General features: G+C 58.2%; 1 protein-coding gene across 1 annotated transcript; it reads right to left on the reverse strand.

Moving 5' to 3' along the window:
* Nucleotides 1-178: 178 nt before the first annotated feature.
* EFHD2 (EF-hand domain family member D2) lies at nt 179-15979 on the reverse strand. The gene is made up of 4 exons (XM_004472176.5): nt 15597-15979; nt 3732-3879; nt 2541-2675; nt 179-1711 (listed from the first exon to the last, which is right to left on the reverse strand). Exons 1-4 carry the CDS (start codon nt 15905-15907, stop codon nt 1580-1582), a joined length of 726 nt encoding a protein of 241 aa, XP_004472233.3. The 5' UTR covers nt 15908-15979; the 3' UTR covers nt 179-1579.
* Between the last annotated feature and the right edge of the window lie 6717 nt (nt 15980-22696).

A 22696-nucleotide genomic window follows, 5' to 3' on the forward strand; every position in this document is an offset into this window, starting at 1 on the left:
TCTCTGTGGGGTGCGGGTGCTTGGGGTGTCTGTGAGGGCCTCTTAGGGTGCCTGCGAAGCGCTTAGACGAGGGCCTGGCATGGGCAGGTGGGCACCAGACATCAGCCTCTCCTGCCGTGATGCGGGGCCCATGTCCTCACCCTCCCGCCCCACCAAGAACCACACACACGTAAGAATATAGAATTTTATCTTATTTTAGTTAAAAAAAATAATCGTACACCGATCGAAGAAGTAGCTTTCTTTTTTTTTTCTCGGTGAGAGGAAAAAAAATAAAAACGCAAAAAGCCAAAAGGAAAAAAAGGAATTTTTATATTCATCTGTATAAACATATTCACTAAGGCAAACGCAATCCAGGGCGAAGGCTGCTTGCTGCGCGGGGTGGGGTTAGTACCTCCTAATCTCTGCGGGTTCTAAGGCCAAAAAAATAAAACCTCTGCAAGTCCGCCGGACTCTTGGGGGCATTTTACTAAAATAAAGTTATCGAGTTTACAAGTGACACTGTCATGACACACACTGAAAGTTGCATAACTCGGTGGCTTTGATGGCCGTTCGTTCGGATGGGGCGGCGGTCACGGTTTCACGACACAGCAACGGACACACACGCGCGAACACGCCGGGCGCGGCGGCCAGGACTGGCCCCGGCCCGGCTGGTGGTGGGCCCGGGGAGGGCTGCGGTCCCACGCGCCCTCGCCCCGCCGCGGGTGACAAGGCGGTGACTGCCACGTGGGGAGGATGGGTGAAAGGGCTGAGCCAGGCTGCCGCCCGCCCTGACTGCAGACGCCGCGCACTTCTAGGCCACTTCCTGGGGCCGAGGGGGTGCACTGCTTTCTTTCCCTTCCGAGGGGCCAGTTCTCCCGCCACTTTTCTCTCCCTGGAGCCCTCGGGGATCCCCAGGCTGCGTGGGGGGTGGTGGGGTACTGAGGTGTGCTGTCTCTGCCTCCCCCCTCCCCAGGCCGCCCCCGCCCCGGCCGCCACAGCACGGCTGGCAGAGCGGGGACCCGTGAGGTAGATCGGCACAGCCACCCCTGCATCCCACCCCGCTGGGTCCCCTCACCAAAGCAGGTGCCCCCCACTCCCCACAGACAACACACAGACGAGGCCGGGCTGGAGGGGGTCTCTGATAAGCCCCTTGCTCCGCGCTGCCCCGCCACCCCACTTCTTCCCAGCTTTGCCGCTTCCAGGCCTCTCCCTTCCCAGCCTCGGCGCGCCCGGGAGCAGGGGAGCCCGCTGGCGGGGGGCAGGCGGCTTCTCAGGCCCAGCGCCTGGACGGGGAGGAGGGGAGAGGGCTGCGGGGGCAGCGAGTGGCCTAGGGCCGGAGCCGGAGCAGGCAGCCAGGGGTGACACGGGGGCGCGGGGAGGGCCGGGCCAGGTGGGAGCCAAGCGCTGGTGTGGAGGCCTCGGGAACAGCAGGAGGGAGCGGGGGGGACGCCGGGGCCCCTCGCTTGTCCCTTCACAGACGGTAGGTTTTCAGAAATGGTCCCTTCCCAGAGAGCCAAGGGGTCAGGCTCGGCGTCCGGTCCGCCCGTCCTGGCCCGCCCGGAGCCGGGCCTGGCACCGGTACCCAGGCCGCGGCTCCTGGCTACTTGAAGGTGGACTGCAGCTCCTTGAAGGCCGCTTTCCGCTGCTTCATCTCCTCCGCCTGCTTCTTCCTCTCCTCCTGCTCGGCCTTGATCTCCTCCTCGAAGCGGCTGGACACGTTGATGGCCTGGACCTGGGGCGCGGCGGGGACGGGGGCCCAGAGGTCAGGGCTGCAGGGGCCCAGCCGGCAAGGCGCAGCCCCCTGCCCCCCTCACTGCTTCCGGCCCCGGGCTGGGCGCCTCCTCCACCTCCCTGAGCCCCAGGTTCTGCATCTAGAACCTGGCACCTGGCAACCCTGACCCCGTGGATGTGTTGGAGGACGGAGAGGAAAGGCGTACTCGGTGGCGGAGGTGGCAGAGGGACCCGTAACAGAAGTGACTGATGCCCTTATCCCTTGTAATAATAATGTTTCCTGCTCTGGGGAGCCTGGCAGTGCCCCTGGCCCACCCAGGGCCCCTGAAGCGATCGTTCTGTGAACACGCGGAGGCGCAGATGGAGGCAGGAGGCAGCCTCTGGAAGGAACGCTCTGAGCTCAGCATGGGAAGGGGGAGACCAAGGAGAGGAGGGGACCTGGCGGTCAGGGCCCAGGACCTCAAGACCACGCATGTCCCCACACCTGAGCCTGACCCGCGCGGGGTGGGGAGCTGTGTGTGCAGGTGGCCGCTGGGCCTGCTCTGCTGTCTCTGCCCTCCCCTCCTAATGCCCAGTCCTCTGGGGTGGGCAGCTCAGGGGTATCCCTGCCCCTCTTCAGGTCCCTGGGCAGGGGGAGAAGGGGGAGGCCTTGGGGTGGGGGCGCAGAAGCCAGGAGGGCCATGGGCCCCCCCTCCCAGCCCAGCAGGGTGTCGGCTCCCCATCTCCTCCCTCCCGCCTCGGCAGGACAGGAAGGGGCAGCCCTCAGCCTGGGCTCGGGTCGGGGGCGGGACGCCCCCACCCCAGCTCTGCGCACTCCACCCGCCCGTCACCTTGGCCTCGAAGAAGCTCTTGGCGCCCTTGACGCCCTCGGTGGAGACGTCGATCTCGGAGAGGCGGGCCAGCATGTGGAGCCCGCTGTCCTCCTGCAGCTCCCCGGCCGCCGACTTCCGGAAAATCAGGAGGAACTGCAGCGGCGAGAGAAGGCGGCGGGTTGGGGGGGTGCCGGGGGCCAGGCTGCGCCTCAGGCCTTCCCCGAACAGCGGCCTGGGGGCTCCCGGGTTCTGGCCCCCGTGCCCTGCCTGCCCTGCCCATCTGCACCATGGCAGGTGACCCGTCTCCCTGCCCACCCGGGCCCTGGGGCTACTGCCGGGGCCCCCAGACTAGGCCCTCTCCACCCTCATCCAGGGTCCCTCGAGTCCTGGAGGCAAGGCCCCCCCCCCTCCTCCTCCTGGTCCTGTCTCCCGCTGCGCTGACAATTCCTTTGACTGAGTACTGAAGGGACCACGATCGTCCCGTTTCGCCGAGGAGGGAGGCTCCGGGATGGGAAAAGCCTAGTCCAAAGGCTCTGAGCCGGCAAGTGACGGGATAGGGATTTGAACCTGCATCCGGACTGCAGTCCCTCGTCCTGCCCTGCCCATGTCCCCTGCCTGGCCGCTGGCCCTGCCCTCGGCACCCCTGCCACTCTCTCTCTCTCTCTCCCTCCTTTCTGCTTCCTGCTCTCCGAGGCCCAGCTCGAGCCTCCGCTCTTCTGCGACGCTGTCCTCCCCCACAGGCTGGTGGTCCCTGCCCCCAGGACCCTCTCCACCCGGTGTGGAGCCTCCATTTCCTCCTCTGTGACACTGGCTTGCGCTGACTTCCAGTCTCTGAGTGAATGAGGTCCCGCCCCACCGGCCACTGCCTTCATCTGTCCCCACTGCTTCTCCAGGGCGCGTGTACTCTTTATATATCTTCCCTCTACACTCCAGGACCCTCGGCTGCAGCACCTTTTCCATAGCGCCAGAGCCTGCAGAGTCAGGCATACAGCAGTCGCTCAATAACTGCTTACTCCGTGATTGGGGCTGATGCCCTGTCTCCTCACCGGGGCACCTGAGAATCCCCGGGTGCCTGCTCGTGGATGCCCGCCCAGGCCTTGCTGGGCCAGGGAGCAGCCATCCCACAGCTGAGGGAACTGTCACGGCGGGGGGGCTCGGTCCCTCCCGGGTGTCGCCCCCCCGCCCCCACGGGAGGTGGGCTGGGCTTACCTCCCGAAAGGAGAGCTTGCAGTCCATGTCCTCATCTACCTCCTTGATCATGTTCTTCAGGCCGAGGTGGGTCTGGGGAGCCTCAAGTTTCTCCATCATGAGCTTCAGCTCCATCAGGTCGATGAAGCCGTCTCGCCCGGCATCATACCTGTGGGGGCAGAGAGAGGGTCTAAGGGCAGCCCTGACACATCTCACACCTGTCCAGGAGCAGCAGTCACAAGCAGGGTACAAGGAACCGCTCATCCAATCACGGCTGGAAGGGACCTCAGGCCAGGGGGTGTCTCAATATGGCCCAGCACGTTTGGTTACCTTTAATGGCGGGGAACTCACTACCTCTGCCTGGCAGCCTACCATGTGTTGAACAGTGCCAACTTTTGGACAAGCCTGCTGCACGAGGAAGTTGAAATCAGAGCTTCCCTGTGCTGAGTGTGATATGAACAGGCACTAAGAGTTCACAATACCTTGAGGGTGAGGATTGGAGGGGGGGTGATGCTAGCACCCATGGGCCATCCCCAGGACCAGCCAACCAACCAGCATCTCCATGGGCACTCGAGGGACTTCTCAGCCCTCCCCCCGGCCCTACTCCTGGTCCCTAGGTCCCTGGTCCCTGGTCCAGGGCCTTGTGGACAGGGCAGGGCTTCTCAAACTTAATACTACTGGCATTTTGGGCAGGATGACCTTTGTGGTAAGGGGTGTCCTGTGCATTCCAGGACATTTAGCAGTGTCCCTGGCCTCCACCCTGGGTTAGGACACCCAAAATGTCAACAGCTATTACCAAATGTCCCGAGGGGCAAAACCGTCCCCAGCTGAGAACGACTGGTAGAGAGGAGTGCCGCGGAAGGCGCGGCGGCCTCTCCAGGTGGTCACTGGCTCATCTCACTCCGCACCCTGTTCTGGGGCGCTCTGTGCTAGGTCCTGGGGTGGGGGTGCAACGTGCACGGTCGGGGCTGAGTGAATGTTGCATGAATGAGTGAAAGGGGAGTAAGGCAGGGCTTACTGGGGCACAGGGCAGGAGGAGGCGCGCCACGAGCACGTGTCCTCAAGGCCCGGGCAGAACCGCAGCAGCAGGAGGGAGAGCCCGGGCCGGGCCGGGGACGCAGGCGTGCAGGCTGCCCGCAGGGAGGGGTGCCAGCCGGCCGGCCTGGGCAGGAACTTGCCGTGCCTAGGTGATAACAATGCCTCCTTCAGTCCTTCTCTTTTTTTATCCCCAACTGCCTGGCAGAGATAGGGACAGGCAGGAGACTACTGGCCTCCAGGCCTGGTCCCCTGGCCGGGGCGGTGCCCCCCGGGGCCTGGAACACAGAGCCTGGTGGACGAGGGTGCTGTTTGCACAGCCCGCCTGGCCCCGCTTACCAGGCTAACCGAACACCTGCCCCGCCTGGGGAGGGAGACCCAGGGTGGGCCGAGGAGGGTGGGCTAAGGCATGGTAAATGGGCCTTTCTACGTCCAAAGAAGCCTAGGGCACTCTCCAAGGCCTCAAGCTGGCAGGGCAACAGTGCTGGTCACAGTGGAGTGACCTACAGGGGCTGAGTTCCAGAAACCTAAGACTTGGAGATCCTACGTGGAAACATCTCATTCCTGGGCCTTCTTTAGGTTATCTGGTCCCCTCCCTGCTTCTAGTTACACACTGGACATCTAACAGCAACCACGTACTGAAATCTATCTTTATGCCAGGAACTTTACATACTGTTACTTAATCCTCATAATAACCTTATCTCTAATAGAGGCTCAGAGAGGTTAAGTGACCTACCCAAGGTCACACAGCAGTAAAGGAAGGAGCTGGGCTGCCACTCCAGGTGTGTCACTCTCACGAGTCCTCCCGCACATCTGTTCTAGGCCCAACCCCCAGCCTCCCCCCATCCCATGTGCCCACAGACTTCTGCCTGGAGCGCCAAGGGGAACATTTGTGTGTGGGGTATAAATAGTTCACGAGCACAGGAGTCAGGAGTTGAAGTGACGCAGCACAGAAGAGACGGGTCTCTGGTGAGGCTGCAGGGAACACAGGGGGCCCGAGACCTTCCTCCCCGCGAGAGGCGAAGGGGCGGGAGCAGGGGCCGCAGGCCCCCATAGGTGGGGCCAGTGCTGGGGTGAGGGCAGGTGGGAGAGGATGTGGCTTGTGGCAGGCCAACAAGCCCCATCCAGCCGCGCCCCCGAGGCCCTTCTTCCCATCCTTGGCGTCCACGTGTTGCTCTGTGACGGGGCGGAGTGGCTGTGCTGTGACCCTCTGCGACAGGTTCTCGGAGCAGCCTCGTGGGGAGTGGGCTGGTGAGGGGGCTGGTCTTTCCGGGGGCGAGGTGCCTGCCTGGCAGTGATGACGGGGCCAGGCCGTGGGCCCAGCTGCCCGGGGTGCTGAGGGTGCCTCTGCACCCACATTTCAGGTCTCTTTTCTTTCTCTAGCCCCACACGTGCCTCTCCACTGGCCTCCTTGTTTTAAGAGGTTGGGTCAGGGTGGCCTCCAGGCCCTGTCCCCTGGCTGGGGAGGTGCCCGCCGGGGCCTGCAACACCAGCCCTGGTGGAGCAGGCGCTGTTTGCACAACGAGCTCCCGCCTCATCTACATAACGCAGCGGCTCTCAGCGGCGCGGGGTGCCACTTGACCTAGCAGGTAGAAGCCAGGGGTGCTGCTGGACGTCCGACCCCACAGAGGGCAGCCCGCATGGCAAAGGGTTATCCAGCCCCATGTCAGTCATGCCCAGTTGAGGAATAACTGAGCTCAGACTCGCTAAGCACGTGGCACAGTGCCTGGCACACGGAACCTGCTCAGGGAATGGCGCTACCACCACTATGAGATTGAATTACATTTATTAAGCTCCTACTATGTGCCAGCCCTCACCAGGCCTGGGAGGACAGCCCTATTCCCTTCCCCATGTGACCGAGCAGGGACAGGGATTGCAGCAGTGAGGGTACTTCCCACTGGCCAGCGGAGCAGGGATTCAGAACTGGCCCCCCCAGGACAGCCCCGCCTGCTCTCCCTGAGCTCCAGCTTTATTTACTGCTCAAGTGCATGGGTTTCTCCTGCAGCCAGAGGCGGCTTGCTTTCAGAGGAAGTACAGATAAAAGGTCCACACGCGGATGGAAACGTGGGCTACCGGTCCCTTGGACGCTGGCAGCTCCCAGGTCTGGCTGGGCTGCAGCTCAAACCGCGGTTTGCACGGCCGCCTGCATCCATCATGGGTCTATCAATTACCGGGGCCAGGCCCCATCCCTGGCAGGCTCCAGCCCCCAGGGGGACAATGCGGGCTGGCCACAGTGCCAGCGAGTCAATCACCGAGGGAGGTGACAGAGGGCAGCGAGAGGCCAGGTGCTGGGGTGGGAGGTGGGGTCCCCCGGGAGGCAACCCGCCACCTTCCCAGAGCAGACCTTCGCCCTGTGCCCTCGGGATCAGCCAGGTCTGGGGGCTGACCTGATAGAGGGTGGCCTTGAGGGCCTGTGCTCACATCAACCACGGGGAGACTGACCTGGGTCCAGAGCCAGCCCTGCCACCTGTTGGCTGGGTGACCTTGATCAAGTCACCAGACACTCCAAAAGCTGACTTTCTCCAGCCACAGCATGGAGATGAAAGGACCCATCTCAGAGGATTGTGGGGAGCATTAAATGTGACGATCGAGAGCCTTAGCACAGAGCTGGTCCACAGCAAGCACTTAACACATGTTAACTATAATAATAGTGATTATTGTTAATATATATCTTTAGGATTGTTAAGGATCAAATGAGACTATGGAGAAAAAATGAAAAAAAAATGAGATTATGGATATAAAATACATAGCACGTAGTAGGCCCTTAAAACCCATGAATTTTATTATAATAGCAGCTGTTATATTGAGAACTATTTTGTGCACCAGATACTATGTTCTTTGCTCGCATAAAATAAAATTATGACAAGAATGGTTACAAAAAACCCAACAGGCTTCTTCCAAGGGCACAAGTCCTGATGGTGGAGGCAGGAAGTGGTCGCGATGACCCGAAAGTACCTTCAACACTTCCCCACTACTTCCTCTCCTAGACCTGGTTCAAAGACCCTCAACTCGGGCAGGGGGAGAGAGGAGCCCCAGGGGGATGGCCCTCCTGCCCCTTCCGCACCCCTCCTCTGAGCCGTGGGTAGCTCAGAGGGGCCTGGAAGAGGATCCACCCAATAGCCTGGTCCCCCCGCTTCCTGTTGCGTGGGGAACCTGGGCCCAGTGTGGGCAGTGCCCAGCCCAGGGTCTTGCGGGTTCCCACTGGCTGGAAGGGCCCCCCTCCCTCTTCTTCCCGGTCCCACGGTGGGTCCTGCCTTCTCAAGCCTGCAGGGCCGGGGGAGGCTGGGCTCAGCGCCGGCCCGGGACCTGCCGGGAGCTGGCTCTCTCCTCTCCTCCAGGCCGGGGGAGGCGCCTGGCACGGTGCCCACATTCCTACCCGCCTCTCCTGAAGAGTTCTCACCAGGGAGGCTCAGCAGCTGCCTCCCTTCCCCCCTGGGAAGCGGAGCAGCCCCCGGCACCCGGGCAGAGCCTCCCCCGGGGGCTGAGCACAGCCCGCCCAGCTGGCTGCCCACCCCAGGGTCAGTCCCACGCATCAGCAGGGCGGGCAGTGGCCGGCTCCCATGGCGCGGAGTGTGGCGAGTTGACCCCGCACCTAGCACTCGCCCCATTTCACAGCAATATTACTATTAGCAGTCACCCTTTGCTGAGCACCTACTGTGTGCCAGGCACCGTGCCAAGGGGTTTCCATCGGGCGCTTACAAGAACTCCGTGAAGCTGGCGGATATATCCTATTTAATAGGAGAATGAGGCTCACAGAGGAAGTGACCCGGGCAGGGTCACGGGGGAGAAGGACACAGCTGGGGGATCTGACCCTCACCCTTAGAGCTGGTTCCTCTAACCGCTGAGCACTTTGAATTCCCGGCGGTGTCCCTGCATTTGAGCTCCTCGGGGCTGGAATGCAGTTTCCCCAATGGGCTAATGAAGACCTCTGAGGACAGGTCACTCGCCGCCTCTCAGTTTGGCTTTGGAACAGTCAGATCAGAAAGTCGCTCCCCAGGCATGAGCCCTCTCTCCCTTCTTCAGCTGCGCTGTGCAGGCGGGGGGCAGAATAAGGCCGAGTGATTGCGCCGCTGCATGGGGGGTGGGGGTGGGGGTGGGGGGAGCAGCTGGCTTGGGTTCAGGGGACCCCAATTCTGGCCCTCCTGACTCCCATCTAGGGCCTTAGCTGTTGGCCCGATGGCATGAGGGTCCCCAGGGGGGCAACTGGAGAGAGTGTGTTGGTTACAGGATCAGGAGCCCCCGGGCCTGCCTGGTCTCAGGTCAAACACACCTCGTCCTCCCCCACCTCGTCTGGGGAGGCCCAGGTGGCTCCGAGCCTTCTACTCTGTCCTGCAAAATGGAAACGCAGGGCCCTTGGGTACTGTCTGTCCTGGACAACAGAACACTTCTGGCCATGCGGTTCCAGCCGGCTTGGCCCTGCCCGCTTCCCCATGCGGGGGCGGGAGAGGGGGCGGGGGACTCCCAGCCTGTCCCTGCATGTCCCGCCCCCACCCTGCCCCCAGATGACTCAGGTCGGAACACCCAGCCCCAGCACTTCCTCCCGTCCACCTGCGGAAGTGGACGCAGTCTGCCGCGCGGTGTTAGCCGAGGTGTGTGTGAGTGTGGGTGTGTGGGGCTCACGGCCCCCCCACGGCTTTACAGGGAGTCCGAGGGTCCAGAGGGACCCGATGGCACTCTGCTGGGGGGCCAGGGCTCAACACAGCCTCCCCTGCACGCTGAGCCCCAGACCAGGAGGGAGCATTTCCCTCCACCTGCCGCCTCAGCAGCAGGTCCCCCGCCAGCCCTCCCCGGCGCTGCCTCCTCCCTTGCCTGTTCTTAATAATTACTGTTATGATGGTGATTATCAAGAGCATTTACTGAATACCTAACATAACCCAGTGTTTCACTGCAACCGTTTAATTTAACCTTCACTCTATTCATCTTGTTATTCCCTTACAGCTCAGCCAGAACAAGTAACTTACAAGAGTGACCTTAGGCCAGCGGTGGGCAGGTGGCGTGGAGAGCCTAGCATGCCTTAGACTTCAATGCCACACGAGCCACCTATCAAAATGCAGGTCCTGATCCAGTGGGTCTGGGGCGGGGCCTGAGCATCTGCATTCTAACCAGCTCCAGGGACTGCCCCGGGTAACAACGCTGCAGGGGACAGAGACTCAGACCCAGGGTCAGATCTGGTCTCTGCCCCCGGCTAGCTGCCTGCTTTCCGGCAAGTCACACAAACCTCCCCGAGAACCAGTTTCTTTATCTGTAAAATGGGTGATGACAATCTGACAGAAAGGGAAGTGAGGATTAGACTGTAGGCCAAGCGCCGGAACGGGGGCCTACGGGCCGGCAGCACCCCCCTCAACCGGACGAGGGGCTCAGGGCTGGGAAGGGCCGTGAGCTGGGCCTGGACGTGGCTCAGGAACACCGGCTGGCTGCACCCCCCCATCTGGCCTTGAACCCTCTCCTCCCCGCTGCCTCTGAAAAGCAGAAGTCGGCCAAGGAGGGAACCCGGCTGCTGGCGGGTGGGGGGACGGTCTCTGCCGAGGTGGCAAAGTGACTTCAGCTCCTTGGCAGCTGGGCTGGCCTTGCACGAAGGTCTCCCAGCCTCCCCAGGGCAGCAGGGCCTCATCTCTCAGCGCCTGGACTCTCCCGGCTGGAGACCAGCTCAGCCCAGCCCAGGCCTTGGACCCAGTGGGTGGCAGGAAGGTGCAAACCAAAGGGGAACCGAAGGTCCCCAGCGGGGAGGGAGAGGGAGGTGACTCAGTGCAGAGGGGAAGTGGAGGGAGCAGAGAGTGGGCACTGAGGCTGGGCCACCTCCCCCAGCTTCCCATCACTCCGAACCCAAGGAAACGGGGTGCGGGCATCTCCCAAGGAAGCCAGGCCTCTGGCTGCTGTAGGCGGAAGGACCCAACCTCTCCAGCAGAGGGACTTCCTCTGAGGCTCTGGGAGCCCCAGCTCCTCGATTAAAAAAAACCCTCACTGGGCCTCTGGGCACTCCCCTGAGGGCAGACCGGGTTCTAATCCTGCCTCCACCACTTAAAACCTTGGGCATCGTCCTTGGGCCTTGATTTCCTCATCTGTTGAATGGGGATAATGCTAATTGAGGATTCAATTCAATTCCCTAAGACCATACCTAAGGCTCCTTCGGCAGCAGCTAACAAGTAGAAGGGTGGAGGTGGGGCCTGGCTGTGGCGAGGGCAGCCTCCCGGCATCCCCCACGAGCAGCCCTCGGGGCAAAAATAAGGAAAGGAATGTTCTGTTTCTAGCCTGTGGGCCCATCCTCTCTACCCTCAAAGACCACTTACTCATCACGGTTCTCTAGGAAACTTTAAGCCCCCTGGGGGAAGGAACCTCATTCTTCACTTGATTCTCTGGAACTTTCACAAAGCTGAAGCTGTTGGATTGACCAACATGAGTGCAACGTGACGTTTTTCAAAACACCCATCTATCATGTGTACTACAGGCAGACAGCCCTCAGGCACACACCACTATGGGCTCTTGAAAAGGGCACAACTTTTTTGTTTTTTACTTAATCCTCAGAACTTTACCAGGTTAGGTTCTTTAGCCCCAGGGGAAACGTGACTCTAAGAAGCTGAGAACCCTGCCGAGCCTCCCGAGTCTCCCGGCTGAGCTCAGTCAGCAGCTGCACAGCTGCTCCAGGGTGCTGGAGCCCCAGTTTCATATCACTCCAGAGCTGGTGATTGTTCCTCCTTCTTTTGGCCACCTGCCTTCCAAGTAATTAAGTGACAATTCATTTCCCCATTTTTGCTATTTATCAAAGCCATATTATGCAGCTGTCAATCAGAGCGTTTCTCCGGCAGGAGAAAGGAGGGTTCTCGTGCTGTGTGCCCGTCACCCTGGCCCAAAGCGAAGGGGCTACTGCTTTGTGGGGGGCAGTGGGGCGGCCAGGGGCTGTCGTGGAAAGTCAGCAGGAGCTTGAGCTGCCTCATGTGGCCCCGCCAGGTACTGACTGGGCCCTGCTAGGGGCCCAGGACAGGTGGATAAAGGGGTATTGAGCTGTGGTGGTGATGACAGTAGCTGCAGGGTGGGTACTACTTATCTCAGCAGCTCAGAAAGGGGAAAGGGACGTGCCCCAGGTCTGGACAGCTGAGAGGCAACCCCAGGGCTGCAGACTCCAACCACCCTGCCTTTAACTAACCCTGCCCTGCACCACAGCCTTCCGAGAGGACTCCCCGGGGAGACGTGCTTTGAGTGACAAGAGTCTGAAGAGATAGCTGGGGCGAGGAGGGGAGGGGAGGACAGGCTGGCCTCAGATGCTTGGAGCAGCCGTCCAAGAAGAAAAGGGACCTGCCTCTTGGTGGGGTGGTGAGATGAAGTAGCTGGGGATAAAGCTGGGGACAGGGCAAGGCAGCAAACTGGGGCGTCTTCCTCAGATTCCATGGCAGGCTCAGGGTTACATAGCTGTCTACCCTTCGGGCAGGTCTTGGCTTACGGAAGCCTCCAGAGTCCCACCCGGGCTGTGGCCAGCCTAGAGGGGGGCATCTCTGAGGACCTCTAGAGAGTTCCAGACACAGTCCTGGATGGCTGGGCAGAAGGTGGGAGAAAGGCTGGGGACTAAAATGCAACCCAAGGCCGATGGGGAGAGTCCAGGCACCTTCCACCCAGGGCCGCCCTGTGTTGGCATTATGGCAGGACTCTCTGTGTGCCATCTCCTCTGAGCCCCACCCTGAGCAGGTAACGCTATCCCTTTGCACAGACAAAGACGCTTTGGTTCGGCCACTGAAAACTTCCCCTTGATCTTGAGGAAGTCACTACGCCTTTCCGGGTCTCAGTTTCCACTTCTGTAAAATGGGGAAGGGGGCTCAAGGCACTCCCAGGTAAAGCCTGTACAGCTGTTAAGTGTGAGCTCAGTGGTGGCAGAAGCTTGCCTATCTTGTTTGGCCTCCATCCCCATCCACAGGAAGTTATCCACTGCATGGACACTGCGTGGATGAACCAGATCCTGGAAGACAGCTGTGCCTTCCAGAGCGGCTCAGGGCCCTTCAGAAAATTAAAATGTCAGAGCCAAAGGGTGCTCGGGAATCATCAGATACAGCCTGCTCCTTTTACAGGTGGGCAGACTGAGGCCTGGGAAGGGTGAGTGGCCTGCTGGCTGTCACTAGGCAATTGTGTGGCAGAGCCAGGATGCCCCAGGCTTCCTGGCTCCTGGCCTCCGGGAAGGGCCAGCTCCTAGCTCTCCTGAACCCACCCGTCTCCTGCACACTGGAGGCCACATTTCCCTCCTCCCTGCCACGGGAGCCAGGGGCCAGGACTGGGAATTCTCAGCATAGCCCTGGCTGCGATCCCCGGCCCTGCTTGGCCCCAGGAGGCTGCAGCCCCACTCGGACAGCGGAAGCAGAACGGGGGTTTTGTCCTCCACGAGAGCCTGCCTGTTGGCTGCTCACAGCCGGGATTCGGCTGGGCTGGCTCAGCTGGCACAGTGGAGCCTTGTTTCCTTGAATACAAAATCTGCACCCTCATCGCAGCCCCCAGCGGGCCGTACTTCCTTGTCTAGAAGTTCCAGCTCCCTGGCCTCTTCCTGCCCCCTCGCCTCTCCCAGCACCCAAGCAAGCTGTGGTGGTCCCAAGAGGTGGCCTGGAGGGGTTCAGCTCCCCCCAGTCTCCATCAAAGTAATCTCTACCCCCATCAGAGCAACACCCAAAAGAGCTTCTCTAAAAAGGCAGCTTGCTTTGCAAATGTACCTTCAAGACCACTCTTGTAGCCATGTGCTCCCTTTCCAAACTGCTGCCTCCGGGTCCCCCAAAACACTCCATCTTTTGTTTGGGAGTGGGGGGGGTGGGGATGCTATGGAAGCCCAAGAGGAGGGCCCTGGGGAGAAGAAGAGACTGGGACTGGCAGCGGGTTCACAAGCTGAAAAATTAGCCAAGAACTTGGACGGCAGGTGGGGGTGGGGTGCGTGTGCGCCCCAATAAAGGAAGCAGACGTTGGGGACGGAATCCAGTGGGCTGTGAACGGGAAGAGCATGGGTATTGGGAGTCACAGATCTGGGTTCAAATGCTGCCTCCATCATTTTCTAGCTGTGGGACAAGTGACTTAAGTTCTCTGTGCCTCAGACTTTATGCCCATCTGCACAGCAGTGATGACAGTTTTATGTCATGGGGTTGTTGGGAGGATTAGATGAGATAGCGCCCTGCAGTACTAGTAACACAGGATCTTTGTGGTGGGTGAATAATCTCCCCGGAGGCCAGCCAAGCTCTAGAAGGCAGTCCCAGCCTTGTGCTCTAGAAGCTTGCAATCTAAATCTTTCAGGAATCCAGAAAATCCTGTTCTCCCAACTATGCCAGTCTTTGGCTGGGAAGTAACTTTAGGACCCCCAACTACAACCTTGGAATCAAAGAGGTGGGCTCCTTAGAGCCCTGGAGCTCCCACTCAAGAGCCTCAGAGGGTGATTAAGGACTCAGTTTCCCCTCTAGGCTGGCCTTGGAAAAATATGGGGCTCCCAGTCACCTGGGCCTGGGAACTGAAAACCTCTTCCCCTGTGCTGGGCCCAAAGGCAGAAGCTGCAGCTGCAGCAAGTGGTGAGAAGTGGGAAAGGGCCTTTCTCAAGAGACCGGGTTGCAAAACGCCCCCTTCCTAGGCTTCCTGCTTCCTGCCTGGGTGCTGTCAGCTACATGCTGACCCGCTCCAGGCCAGCAGCCCCGGGCTCTTCCCCTTCCAAGAGGCAGGGATGCGGAGCAAGAGGTGGGGAAAGATTCCAAGGGGCAGGATTGAGGGTGGGTACCTTCTCCACGCCCTGGGCACAAACAGGGCTGGGGGACGATGGTACAGGGGTCAGCTCAGTCCCCGCCAGTGGTGGTGAGGGGCGGGGAACCCAGGGATAGACCAGAAGGGGGACAGGCACCCTTCTTCTCCATGTCCCTGTACAGAGATATTAAACTTTTTTTGGGGGGGATGGGGGGGGACACTGAACCCACAGGCTGGAGGAGGTCTCAGTGTATAGAATTAGATGGAAAGGAGGACAGGGGTGAGAGCAATTGGGCAAGTCCCACAGGATGGGCCTTCTTTCTGACTGGAGTGTGTGTGTGGGGGCATCAGGGATGGGGAGAGTCCGCAGTGGGGGATGGAGGGGTACAGAGTGGCAGGGAGAGGTGGGGACCTTCTGGCAGAATGCAGGGGGCAGTGTGGGGCTTGGATCTCCGAGGAGACTCATCCCCGGAGGGCTGATTGTGGGGGTGTACACACCGGAGGGCGAGGTCAGGGACTGAGGGCGCTCTCCCTAGGGAGACCACTTGAGGGGCAAGGACCGGGGTCCTGGCTAACAGCGTGGGTGCGGATGGGGTGGAGGGGGCTGAAGGGTCTTTGGCCAGTTTGCATATGGATCCTGAATTCCTGGCGGGGAAGAGCTGGCCTGGGGTGGGATGTGGGGGGCGTCTCTACCCAGAGCCCATGTGGAGGGGTATCTGGGCCAAGCCGGGTAGGTGGGAGGTCCCACAGCGAGAGGAATGTGCATGGCACGGGGTGCAGGGGACGCCGAGCCCTGAGAGGCGCTGGGTGTGTGTGTGTGTTGACGGGCCAGTGTTGGGGCTCTGGGAGGCGGGGGAGCCGGGAGGGAGGCCGCGGGGTCCCCAGGCCGTGTGCGCGCGGAGGTAAGGTGCAGCGGGAAGCGTCACTAACGGGGCGGCAGGGGTGGGGGGCGGTCCCCAGACCCCAGTGTGATGGCGGCGGGGGGGGGGGCTCGCGTTTATCTGGAAGGAGTCACGGGGTCCCCCACCCTGGCGCGTGGGGCTTAAAGGAGGCTGGCAGACGGCAGGGGTTTCCCGGGCGGCGCGAGATCGGGGGTTCGCGCCCGAGGCGCGGTCCCCGGACGGGCCGGGGTGGGGGGGTGGGGGGTCCGCGCAGGGCACTCACTGCTTGAACATCTTCTCCATGTCCTTGATCTGCTTCCTGGAGAACTCCTTGAACTCGGTGTAGGGGTTGAAGACGCGGCGGCTGGGCGACTGGGGCTCGCCGATGCCCTGGTTGAGGTCGGCGCGCCGCAGCAGCTTGGCGCTCAGCTCGTCGTCCGCGCTGCCCAGCGCCTCGGCCGCCTCGTCCTGCGCGCCCGCCGCCGCGCCGTTGAGCCCGGGCTGCGGCGGGGCCTCGCCGCCGCCCTCGCCCGCGCCCTCGCCCTCCATCTGCAGCCGCCGGCTCAGCTTGGTGGCCAGCTCGTCCGTGGCCATGGTGGCCCGCGCGGCGCTCGCCTCGGCCCGGCCCCTGCTCGCCGCGCGCCGCGCACCGCCGCCGGCCGCACTCTTCCTCTTCCTGACACTCCCCGGCGCCAGGCGCCGCCTCGGAAGGTGGGACTTAGGCCCCGCGCCGGGCCCGCCCGCCTCCCCGCCCCGCGCCCCGCGCCCCGCGCCCCGCGCCCGCCCACCGCCCGCGCAGCCGGCGCCGGAGTTATCGCAATGGCCACGGGCTAAGGGGGCTGGGCTTCCCGAGCCCGCCTACCGCCCCCCGACCGCCCGGTCCCCTCGTGAGGATTTGGGGGGTTGGGTGGGGGAGAATCTCGTAAAAAAAAAAAAAAAAAAAAAAGTCCATTCCCCCTCCGCATCCTCAGCGTGTCACCTGGGCGGGAGAGGTGGGGCTGGGGGCTGGGGCGGGCAGGAGGAGGGCCCCTTGTCCCGCCCGTTTGAGCGTGGGGCGGGGGGGCTCAGGGGCCACCAGCCTCCACTGGAATCCCCACGCCATGAAGTCGCAATCTTGTGTCTGTGACACCCTGTCGGTTGCCATGGAGACGGCTGCGTGTCAAACACTGGCCTTCTCAGTGAGGATCGCGGGGCTCTGAAGGGGGACCCACCGAGGAGCCCCGGTTTAGAGGTGACCGTAGCTGGGGCTGCTGGCATCTTCTGGAATAGAATGGGCCAACTGCTGCGAGGGAAGGTGGAGTAGGCCCTCACCCCTGAAAAAGTCCCCCGAGGCCCCGGAGGGGAAGGGGGGCTGCTCTTTCCCCCCAAGCTGGCACTGTCACACAGGGGATTTGGCAGAATAGCTGCTGAGCCCGAGGTGTCACCTGTGACTGTAATGTAGGAGAAATGTCAGGCAGACCTTGCTGCTGCCACTTCAGTGGGGACCCCAGAGGAGAGCTCTTCTCGTCAAAGGCTCCTGGGCTGGAGCTGGGGCAAGAGCCCAGAGAGGATTTCTCTCTGGCGGGGGGGCTGGTCCGTCACCTTAAAACTGCAAAGCGATGACCCTCAGGTGCAGAGCCATTTGGGGGGCTGGTTAATAATAATACAAACGCCCAGGCAGACAAACTGGTCCCTGGGGGCGGGAGCCAGGACCCTGCATTTTGACAAGCACCCAGGGGAGTTCTGCCCGCTGAAGTTTGAGAACCAGTCATCTAGGAGGAAGTCTCTGCTCTGTCCCTGCCTGGATGTTACCACAGGGCTGAGGGTCCTTAAGCAGAAACCGCTCCCACCAGCCAAAGTACAGAGAAGAGGTGGAGGCAGGACTGAAATCCCCCTGGATGCAAAGGACACTTGAGGATGTAAAGCCCACAAGCTGCTACAGAACGTGTGCCCAGAGCGGTCCATTGATCGCTATCGTTTCGCAGTAGTTTAACATTGCCGAATCAATTTAAAAGACATTTTAAAAAGACCCTGAGTTGGGAGAAAAAATAAAAGAAGTTCAGAACATGTGACGTTTTCATGAACTCGATTGTGCGATTGTTTGAGTCCAATAAAGACGTTCGGCTTGAAGACATGATTTTGTTTTTAAAGCTAGGAATTAAGTTTCCACTGGTCTGGGGCAGTTTGGCCCAGCTCTTTAGAAAGCACACATTTCTCTATCTCCCATGTACAGCCTTGAAGGACCCAGCAGAAGTACAATTATTTCTTGAATGCAAGGCCTAGGAACAATAGATTGAAACTTTTAAAATTCTGAGGATTGGCTTGGGTTCCAACTCTTAATCATCCCCACTCTGGAAGGTTTTTTTTTTTTTTTAAAGATTTATTTATTTATTTAATTTCCCCCCCTCCCCTGGTTGTCTGTTCTTGGTGTCTATTTGCTGCGTCTTGTTTCTTTGTCCGCTTCTGTTGTCGTCAGCGGCACGGGAAGTGTGGGCGGCGCCATTCCTGGGCAGGCTGCTCTTTCTTTTCACGCTGGGCGGCTTTCCTCACTGGGGTTCCCCACGCGGGGGACACCCTTGCATGGCACAGCACTCCTTGCGCGCATCAGCGCATGGCCAGCTCCACACGGGTCAAGGAGGCCCGGGGTACCGCGGACCTCCCATATGGTAGACGGACGCCCTAACCACTGGGCCAAAGTCCGTTCCCAACTCTGGAAGGTTTTTGCATCTGCCTGATGTGGGGGCAAACTTTTAACAGTGAAGAGATTATGCAAGGTTTTACATTGATGTGAAAACCCTGGGGCTTTGAGTTTGGTTTACTCAGATGGGCTGTCTGTACTTATCTAACTCCCTGGTCAGTTACTCATTTGGCTTGTGTGGACACGACTTTGGGGAGGAACAGGGGACTCTTTGATGCACAGGGTGGGGAGTTCCTGTTACTGCAGCTTGTAAAAGGGAGCTGAACTCTGGACCTGACTCTTCCTAACACTCAGGCAGAGCTCGGAGATGACAGCCAGCCTGGGCGAGCCCTTTTCACACCTCTTGGTTGGTTTTCTCACAGCTTCTCAGGGTTTGCAGTGCTCTGAGGCTCTGTGACCACAGGGTGAGAGGGCCAGATGCTCAGTGCTCTGGGTCATTTCAGGGGCTGTGTGTCCGGACCCTGCTTAGAAACTTGTTTTGTCCCAAAGGCAGAGCTGCATGCTTGGGGCTGCATTTTATCGGAACTTTTCCCTTTTGAGGTCTTTAGCGTTTATTCAGCCATCAAAGAAGTGAAGGAAGGAAAAGCAGGAAGTACTGATGAGTCCTGCTTGATTGTGAAACTTTCAGAAAACATCAGCTGCCTGTTCATTAGGGAGAAATCCCATCTGAATGACCCTGAGTTCTGTGCCCCAAGCACGCAGTCTGGCAGAAGGAAGAGATCTGGACTGGTTCCACATTACAGCATTTGGTCATGTGGAAAGAATGATCTTCAGGAAAAATCACACCCTCGGCAAAGGATTTTTACAGCGGCAGGAGCGACGGAGAGCCAATTCTGCCAGTATTCCTGCAGCAAGGGAGCTAGGCAGACTTAGTCATTGACTTATGTTTCTTTCCTTCCTCCCACATCTACTTGTATAACTGTCTTTTGGGGAGGGGTGAAGAAATATTAAGAAAAACACCAGTACTTTGAAAACCAGGGAGAGGGGAAAGAGCTGGGGGGAGTATGTTGGGTGATGGGATGGACATTAGTGAGCATTCCAGAGCCTGCCAGAACTGGGTGGTCTCTCCAGCTCGAGATGGAGAAGGGATTAGGGGAGCCTTCAGAGATAAAGTTGGCTCATAAGCTGCAGCACTCACTTAGCCCTTTACAAATGCCAGTTTACTAAGCAGTCACGGCCCTCGCTCTGAAGGCAGCAGGAAACCCTTGGCGAGGTTGCTTGAGAAAGATGCTCAGAGGCTGAGGTTCAAGGACAGACAAGTACTCCTGTGGTGCAGTCGGAGCGAGAGGAGGGAACAGGTCTCAGAGCCCCATTCCCCTCTTGCCAAGTCTGGAAGCATTGCAGGTCGTGCGATGCTGGAGAGGAGCTGGGGTCAGGCAGGCGCTTCTGGGACCTGGGAACTCTGAGTGTGGCAGAAGGGGGGTCATGGGGAAACAGCCTCAGGTGGACTCGTTTGCAGATATTTAGAAACCAACCCATCCTACAGCATTCTTTTTGGGCTTATCTTGAAAACACTATGAATCTACTTGAAAACCAAGCTCCTCTTTCAAATTAATTGCATATGTCCAGGGCAAGGCTGGGGAAGGAAAAAAAGCTGAGAGCGTTTTCTGCTTCTATTAAGTCATAGGCAGTCGCAGTGTCCCAGTCTGATACCCTGACGGGCCTGAGTCATAACCCTGTTTTAAACTCCGGGGTGGGGGGATACCCTGTGGCTTGAAATCCAGCAATGCTGCTTCTGCTGCGCCTGCCTGGATTCCTTCCAAAGACGGTAATAATATGGTTAGCTGATTTCCAGCATTGTGCTTCCACATCCAGGCGATCAGGACATGCTTGTTACGTGTGTTGGGCACTGGGCATTCGTCCTGGAATTCTCCAGGGGGTGGGCGGGGAGTGAGGTGGGGGGAAGGCAGGAAGAGCCTGTTGGAAGGGTGAGATTTGCTGGACTTCATACTGCGGGGTGGAGAGTGGCTAGAGCTCTTCCAGCTAAATCCTCCTCTGGCTGTGAGCCAGCACTTATTACAATCTGTAATGAGGCTGTTCATAAAATATCTGATCCCCCACGCCTGAACACAAAGCCTCCTATGGGAAGGGACCTGTCTGCTTCATCTTTGACTCCTTAGTGCCTAGCACGGTGCTTGGCCCCAGGTAAAAATTGGACAAATGTTTGTTGAGTAAATGTAGAAGGCATGGCCTGCTCTGCCTGAGGGCTGGCCCAGACTCTTTTCTCAGGGTACCCTCCTCAGCATCCTGTGGCCCATTTTTAGGTCTCAAGGTCACTGCCAAGAAAGAGAAGCTGCTAAAGTGATACCTCAATGCACCCACATGACTCAACACAAAAGTTAACAGGAGCTCTTAAAAAACAAGCCTCTCAAGTATCTCTCTGTCTCCTCTGAGGACAGCGTCGGCAGCATCAGGGATTGGGCCGGGTGACCTGCTCGTCTTTGGGCATCGATGTGGCCCAGAGGTCATTTAGGCAGCTCTTGGCTCAAGAGACAAGGCAGAAGGATTAGAGGGAAGGCATGGGGGAACACTGCATGTGGTCGCTGCAGGGGCACCCAAGAACTTGGGAAGCCCAAGGAAAATTGTAAAAGGAACACAGCCTGGATTAATGCAGAGATAGGGAAAGTCAGGTTAAAGAGATAGCACAGGATCTAGTCCAAGGACACCTGACCCGAGGTATTAACTAGAAAAATCAGGTGACGCTCAGAAAGGGGTTAGCAAACCAGGATGTCGGGAGGAAAAGTGTGGCACCAGGGAAGCGTCCATTCAGGCTCCGTCCAGGGGAAGGCAGATCTCCCGACCCATCAGCAGAGCTCTTCCGGTTGTAAGGATGCAACTCTGATGGTTAAGGGCAGTTGGGAACTGGGGTTGAAATCCCGGCAGAGTGGCCTTGGGCAAATTACTTTACCCTTCTGGCCTCAGTTGCATTCTGTATAAAATGGGACACTTGAGAGGACTAAATGAAAAAACGTGGGCCAAGTGTTTAGTGCAGTGTGTGGCACATAGTAAAAGCTCAGTAATGAAGACGATAATCTGGCTTCCCGATAGTGGCCGTGAAGATATCGATTCTTTCATCTGGGTGAACAGGTTAACACAGGGGTTGGCAAACTATGGTCTGTGGGCTGAATTTTTTTTTTTGTAAATGAATTTTTATTAGAACCAAACCATGGCCATTCGTTTACATAATGTGTTGCAAAGGCAGAAATGAGTAGTGGTGACAGACCATATGGCTTACAAAGTGTAAAACATTTACTGTCTGGCCCTGTGCAGAAAAAGCTTGCTGACACTATCCTCACTGATCCGTACACAACCAGTTGGTCCCTGGACTTCACTGTGGGAAGTGATATACTGGAGAAAAGAGTAGGAGGTCTGGGTTCTGATACTTGCGCTGTGACCTTGGGCAAGTCACTTCCCTCTTCTTAGACTCATTTTCACAGCAAAACGGGTGATGTATGCAGGAGTATTAAGTGGGATAATGCCTGGAGGGTGCCTAGCACAGTGCCTCATGGCTAGTAAGAATGCTATAAAAAGGAGTTACTATTATTAATTAAACTCCAACAGTTGAAAGGCACAAAGAAACCCTGGAAGAGCTCTCGCTGCAGAACCTGCAGCAGCTGCCTTGTAAAAAGCCAAAATGTCAAAGCCGAGCTCTCCCATGGAACACACCAAGGAAATTAATGACTCCAACTTCTTTTCACTTACAGCAGCAAATCAGAACATGGGAAGAATAGGGAACAAAGGTCAAGGCCACGTGTCTCAGCACAGTGGCATCAGTACCTGGCACACAATAGGTACCCAGTATTTGTTGGGGTGAGTAAAGGCTGGTGGTTCAACTGGAAAAGTGATTTATCAAAGGACACGGCTCACCTCTCTGATGATAAGACCATAGCTAACCAGAAGATGAAATATCTGCCTCCAATATTTTAGGGTCTTAAGAATGAAAGCAATATTCTAAAGATGAGAGGAAACTCAAAACAAGGAGCCTGCTAATGCTTCCCACCAAAGGAAGGAGGCATTGCAGTGAATTCCTGGGGACCAGAAGGACAAAGAAAAATGTTTAAAAACAAAAGCAGGCACATAAGGTCATGCATTGGCCCAAAATAACTTGGGACACTGAGCAGACGAAGCAAGCGGCACATCTTGATGGAAATGAGGCCAAGTTGATAAACTGAAATAGTCTACCTTCACTGGGTGCCCTAACTCCTGCTTCAAGAGAAAAGAAACACATCAGCATTAGCAAGTTTGGGGTTATCTCTTATCATTAGCATGTTTCATTTCTAAGACCTCCAAAAATTGGAAACCATTCCACTTACTAGGAGCATACTTTAGAATTCAGGTCTGGAAGATATTTTTCTCCAGACATTTCTGGTTTCCACAACAGAAGGCACTGGTGATGTTGCCAAATTGCAAGAGAAGGGTACCTTATCTGCAAAGTCATGAATCCAAGAATCCAAATGGCCTGCCATTGGCAAGGGTGGAAAGGAGTTATTTGTCTAAGCTTCTTGGGGAATCAGAAGAAGACTGGGAGGTTTGAGGGGGCTGCAGGAATCGTGTACCTTACTTGGTACAACCCCAAAGGAAGTGTTGATGGTAGTTTCTTAAAGCCACTAGTGGGGTCTGTGTAGCAGAATATCTTAGTAAAGGCCAGTTTGGCTGCAAAACAGAAATGTAAACCAGCTGAAGCAAAAAGGGGGCATCTACAGGGA

Source organism: Dasypus novemcinctus, chromosome 9 (genome assembly GCF_030445035.2).
Source record: "Dasypus novemcinctus isolate mDasNov1 chromosome 9, mDasNov1.1.hap2, whole genome shotgun sequence".
Classification (NCBI taxonomy): domain Eukaryota; kingdom Metazoa; phylum Chordata; class Mammalia; order Cingulata; family Dasypodidae; genus Dasypus; species Dasypus novemcinctus.